Source organism: Dendrobates tinctorius, unplaced genomic scaffold (genome assembly GCF_039654945.1).
Source record: "Dendrobates tinctorius isolate UK_male_01 unplaced genomic scaffold, ASM3965494v1 ptg000021l, whole genome shotgun sequence".
NCBI lineage: Eukaryota > Metazoa > Chordata > Amphibia > Anura > Dendrobatidae > Dendrobates > Dendrobates tinctorius.
The window spans coordinates 16,748,877-16,754,876 of NW_027361689.1; the positions used below are offsets into that span (position 1 = coordinate 16,748,877).

The 6,000-nt window shown below is 40.9% G+C and overlaps 1 protein-coding gene across 7 annotated transcripts in view; it reads left to right on the forward strand.

Annotated features, from left to right (window-relative positions):
• The window catches only part of HPCAL1 (hippocalcin like 1), a 290,362-nt gene extending 284,822 nt beyond the window's left edge, over positions 1-5,540 (forward strand). For all 7 annotated transcript variants that reach the window (XM_073568218.1, XM_073568220.1, XM_073568222.1 and 4 more), the window contains one exon: positions 4,176-5,540. In XM_073568218.1, the coding sequence (XP_073424319.1) occupies positions 4,176-4,273 (98 nt within the window). In that variant the 3' untranslated portion in view covers positions 4,274-5,540. The remainder of the gene's footprint in view (positions 1-4,175) is intronic.
• Positions 5,541-6,000: the final 460 nt, after the last annotated feature.

Sequence of the window (6,000 nt, forward strand, 5' to 3'; positions counted from 1 at the left end):
CCCGAGCGCATACCGCAAAAAAACGCATGCGCGGAAAAACGCATACAAACGCATGTGTATGCGCACATAAGCGCATCCCATGCAAAATATAGGGAAAAAAAGCATGCGTTTTTTAGCGCTAAAATCCAGTGCAAAAAAACGCAAGTGTGAAACCAGCCTTAGACTTCAAAATTCCAATTAACAAAATTTGAACTACAGGTAAGTCTAATTTTTCATTACACAGGTGTCCAGCAGACCGTTGACTAGAAAAAAGGGCATTACTTAACAAAGAAAATGCCTTCCCATTTCATGATGTAAGCAATGGCACCACATGGAAGAGAAATGTCATAAGGCGTACGAAAGAAAATAATTATTTTACACAAGAAAGGTGAAGGCTACAAGAAGATCAGCAAATCTTTACTTATTAAGCAGAAAGAGATACAAAATCTTATAAAGATGGAATTGCATCCATCCCACAGAGACACCAGGCCAACCACAGAAGTTAAGACCTAAACAAAACTGTCTTCTGATGAAAAGGGTTGAAAAAAAAATCGACATACAAGTTCACTGTAGTTAGGTAAAGAAGTAGAGAGCCAAATCAGTGTTAGTGTTTCCCGCGATACAATACGATGTACACTGCAAAGGAATGGGATGGGACAAGCCTATAACCTGCAGTAACCACCGATCGACCAAACCGCTGCACGACCAGCTCTACCCTCGCCTACTGTATTATCACCCATCCCTTTTAGATTGTGAGCCCTCGCGGGCAGGGTCCTCTCTCCTCCTGTACCAGTTATGACTTGTATTGTTTAAGATTATTGTACTTGTTTTTATGTATACCGCTCCTCACATGTAAAGCGCCATGGAATAAATGGCGCTAGAACAATAAATAATAATAATGGGATGCATGGGTGTAGTCCACGAAGGAAGCCTTTCCTAAAGCCCATGCACAAAAAATCCCACCTACAATTTGCCAGGGCCCATGCTGAAAATATGAAAACTCCTGGAACTCTATACTCTGGAGTGATGAGACCAAATGTTTTTGGAACTGATGGCTTCACAACTATGTTCAAAGGTGAGGAGTACAAAGAAAAATGCATGGTGCCTACAGTGACTAATGGTATTGGCAGTGTCTTTATGTTGGGCTGCATGAGTGCTGCTGATGGTGTCAGGATGAACTTAAGATGTACTGCTCTATATTAAAAAGAAGATGATACCATCACTCTGTGCCCTTGGTAGACATGCACTTTTCCTGGATCCAAAACATACATCTAAGATCACTATTATATTTCTGAGGAAGAACAGGGTGAAAGTGATTCAATGACAAAGTGTCTCCTGATCTGAACCCAAACAAACACCTATCAGGAATTCTGAAGAGACAAGTTGTCGTCATTGTCCATCAAGCATCTAGGCTCTAAAAGAGTCCATTCTTGACGAATAGAACAGGATAGATGTTGCAATAAGTCGCTAAGTTGTTCATAGATGATTTATTGCTGTCCTTAAATGTCATGGAAGTGATACAAAATACTAGATGTAGTAGTTTTTTATTTGTGATGTATTCATTTTGGCATCAACTAATTTAATTTGTGTAAAACTGAAAATCTTGTTATGAAAGTTTTATTATTAACCTTACTTTAATGGTATGAGTTAAAAAAAATGTTCGATGAAACTAAGTCTAATCAAAATTTTGGCAATTGTTTTTTCTGTTCAGTGAGATATTGAATAAAATCTTACTTTTCAAAGAGGAGTAGTCGTTTATGCTGAGCAGTATACACAGTGAATGGAGTTCGACAGATTTTTTTAATTTCAAAATACATGAAATGTTTTCTATTAGTGAAAAGTCCGGACTACAGACAGCTGGTTCAGCCCTCAGACTCTTCATCAGCCATGCTGTTGTGATGGACGTAGTCCTGCTTTACCATTGTCTTGCTGAAAGGTCTTCCTTGAAATAGACCTTGTCTAGATGCATAGCGATGGCACAGTACAGAGATAATACACATAGCAATGGCACAGTACAGAGATAATACACATAGGGATGGCACAGTACAGAGATAATACACATAGGGATGGCACAGTACAGAGATAGTAACATAGTTTTGAAGGCTGAAGGAAGACCTTATGTCCATCTAGTTCAGCCTATTTTTAGTGCAGCTGTTCTGCATTGTTGATCCTGGGGAAGGCAAAAAACTCAGAGTAGAAGCCAATTTTCTCCATAGGGAAAAAAATTCCTTCCCCTAAGCTGGGTCAACCATCTACCTATAATATTCTGTTATTCGTAACCTTCTATACTGTTACTCACAAGAAAAGCATCCATTCCTTTCTTAAATTCATTCAGTGAGTTGGCCATCACCACTTCCTCAGGAAGAGAATTTCAGAGCCTCACTGCTCTTACCATGAAGAACCCTCTTCTATGCTGGTGCAGAAATTGTCTTTCCTCCAAACAAAGAGAATGCCCCCTTGTTCTTGTCACAGTCCTTGGTACAAACAGTTCATTGGAGAGGTCTCTGTATTGCCCTCTGATAATACTTGTACATATATATTAAGTCTCCCCTAAGTCTTCTCTTTTCTAGAGTAAATAGACCAAATTTTGATAACCTTTCTGGATACTGTAGTGAACCAACTCCATTTATCATTTTAGTAGCCTGCCTTTGAACCCTTTCAAGTTCAGTAATGTCTTTCTTGAGCACCGGCGTCCAAAATTGCACACAATACTCCAAGTGTGGTCTGATAATACACATAGAGATGGCACAGTACAGAGATAATGCACATAGGGATGGCACAGTACAGAGATAATACACCTAGGGATGGCACAGTACAGAGATAATACACCTAGGGATGGCACAGTACAGAGATAATGCACATAGGGATGTACAGTACAGAGATAATACACCTAGGGATGGCACAGTACAGAGATAATACACCTAGGGATGGTACAGTACAGAGATAATACACATAGGGATGTGTAAGGTAGCGCTTATTGTTAGTGTTGAGGAACACTCACTTGGCAGCGGATTCACGGCACACAGGAACACTTTCCATTTAAACAGTCTATGTGCTTTAATATACAGCATAAACCATAAAATGCAAAAGTCTTACATCAGACAGGACAGTGTTCATATTAGGGCTCCGCTCTCTCAGACCTGTGGCCACACTGGCTGTGCCATGTCCATTAGACAGGCTCTATAGCCTCAACACAGTTATTTCCCCCTGTCCGGGGTTACCTCATAGGAGCTCCTGCTCCAGATGCCGCCTCCATAGTCTGAACCCAGTCTCTTTCTGACCTCGTTTAGTATCACTCACGTTTGTCAGGGAAGCTGCCGAACTGGGATCACCATCCCAGACAACGCCTTGCTCACTAGGCCGCCTAACAGTTTCAGATCCTCAGTCGGGCGGTAGCTTCCCAATGCAGAGCCGTTACTGACTCTGGAAACACGGCCTCTCTGTGTGTTGTTCAGGACTTCTGTCCCCACTTGGAACCGTCCAACACACAGGCCACCAGGTCCAAAGCCTCCATGTGCTCGTCAGGGAGGTAGCACACCTTCCACATGAACCAATCAGGTCCATACACTCTCCCCATGTGACCAGACCTCAGGCACATTATATGGTCCATAACCACACCCACAGGTGAGGTATGGATCACATGGTTATGACCTCACTAAAGGTCCTATTTCACACAGCCACACACAAACACACAGGCTTTATCCTTTGCGTTCTGACACACGCCCCTGGGTGGGTTTGTAGGTGACTGGTCCACCCATCTCACCATTTTCCCTATTACAATGAAGGAACGCCTGCATGCATGTCCCATGCAGCACCCCCTAGCTGTCACACGGGTCACTGCATCACAGATGGCACAGTGCAGAAATAATACACCCAGGGATGGCACAGTACAGAGATAATATGCATAGGGATGGCACAGTACAGAGAATACACATAGCAATGGCGCAGTACAGAGATAATACACATAGAGATGGCACAGTACAGAGATAATACACATAGGGATGGCACAGTACAGAGATAATACGCATAGGGATGGCACAGAGCAGAGATAATACACATAGGGATGGCACAGAACAGAGATAATACACATAGGGATAGCACAGTACATAGATAGTACACTCAGTGATGTCACAGTACAGATAATACAGACAACATACTTATGTTACATGGACTTACCATTCTTATTTCCATTTCAGGTAAACTTTCCCTTGAAGAATTTATCAAAGGTGCCAAGAGTGATCCTTCAATTGTGCGATTGTTACAATGTGACCCGAGCAGCACAAGTCAGTTCTAATGATTCTTTTCCTACCCATATGAACAGTCACAACAAAAAACTGGCTTGCAAGTGAATGCCTTATCAGTGATTCCTCTACTCTAAGTGGATAACAACCTCCTGCTTGATTGTTTTCTATGTATTACGGAAGACAAAAAAAAAAAATCAGCCTTGCGCACGATTCATTTACTGTATAAGACATTTATCTCATATACATTACATCCACTGTCAAGTATGTTTACTTATGAATACAATGAAAGTCGGGGCCTTGGACTATCAACCTTTGGAATAATCCGTATCATCATGTTATGACAACACTATATTGGACTCGGTCATACTAAGAAAATATGTAGCTGTTTCATTTTGCAACCAAATGTTGGCAAGGATATATGGACAACGTTGAAAGCACAAGAGTATATACGTATAATTATATATTTTTTTCTTTGTTATTCTTTATTGCAAATGGCTTGAAATTCTGTAGTGAATGAAATGTAATTCTGCATATATTTATGTATGTACACACACACACACTAATAATATATGGGCGTATGTACTAATGATGTAGGCCACTGCTGCTGCTATGGGGCCCTTAGCGAGACAGGGGCCAGACCTGGTTGGTCACATCCCCATCCAATTTAGGTGGTGAGAATCTGTGCAGCAATCCCCTATGCAAAACATCTTTCTTTGCAAATTAAGGGGGTTGTGAAATGATCCAAAGATCATGGAGGGGGAAATAAATATTAAACCTATCCTAGGGGGCAAAACCCTACATAACGAGTCCCTCCCTGTTTAAATTCTGCTATAGGCCATCTCTCTTTTTTGCCCGCCCCTGAGGAAAGTTGCTTTATTCTGGTATTAGCAGGAAGTGAAAGGCAGCAGATTACAGAATATTCTGAATTATTGGACAGTCGGATACTTGTTTGGATAGGGGATTCTAACATTAATCTCTACTTTTAGCATCGTGTCTTTTTTAGGTGCAAAATCCAGAGCTGAATGTATTTTTTTTTTTTTAAATATATGATCAGAGCATCATCATAGCCTGCCTAATCTTAGTATTAAATGATAAAAATGTCTGTAGTCACCACCCGAGTGAGCTTATCACATACTGAGTTATTACTATTCAGTTCAATGCAGAGCAGTATACAGGAACTTATTAAGTGAGAGTCCTATGTGGTCACCACCTGCTTCAGAATATCTTACACTTCTCTTCTGTAAATTAAGTACTGGACTATCCAAATTTCTGAACTCTTTTTTTTAATGCTGGACTAAAAGGATTATTTTATGTGTACTTACATCTCTGTGTATATTTTACTGTATATCTCTCATGCTGTGAATATATATTTGTATATATATATATATATAAGCCTACTAATCAGGAGAGGTGCCAAGTGGCACTACCGAAGTGGCTACAGGACCAGGGTCTAGCAAATATTTTTGCTCAACTCTAATATATATATATATATATATATATATATATATTAGAGTTGAGCAAAAATATTTGCTAGACCCTGGTCCTGTAGCCACTTCGGTAGTGCCACTTGGCACCTCTCCTGATTAGTAGGCTTGGGTAACATAATGCATGCTTCACGCCACAGCGATGGCAAATTAAAGTCGTAACAGGCCTGAAAATCAGAACACTGGCCAGAGATGCCAGCTGGAAAGAAAAGATTTGCAAGGCTCTGGTTCTGTAACCACAGGCTACCGTCACCAACATGGCCGCTGGGCCGATGTCCTGCAAATCTCATTGC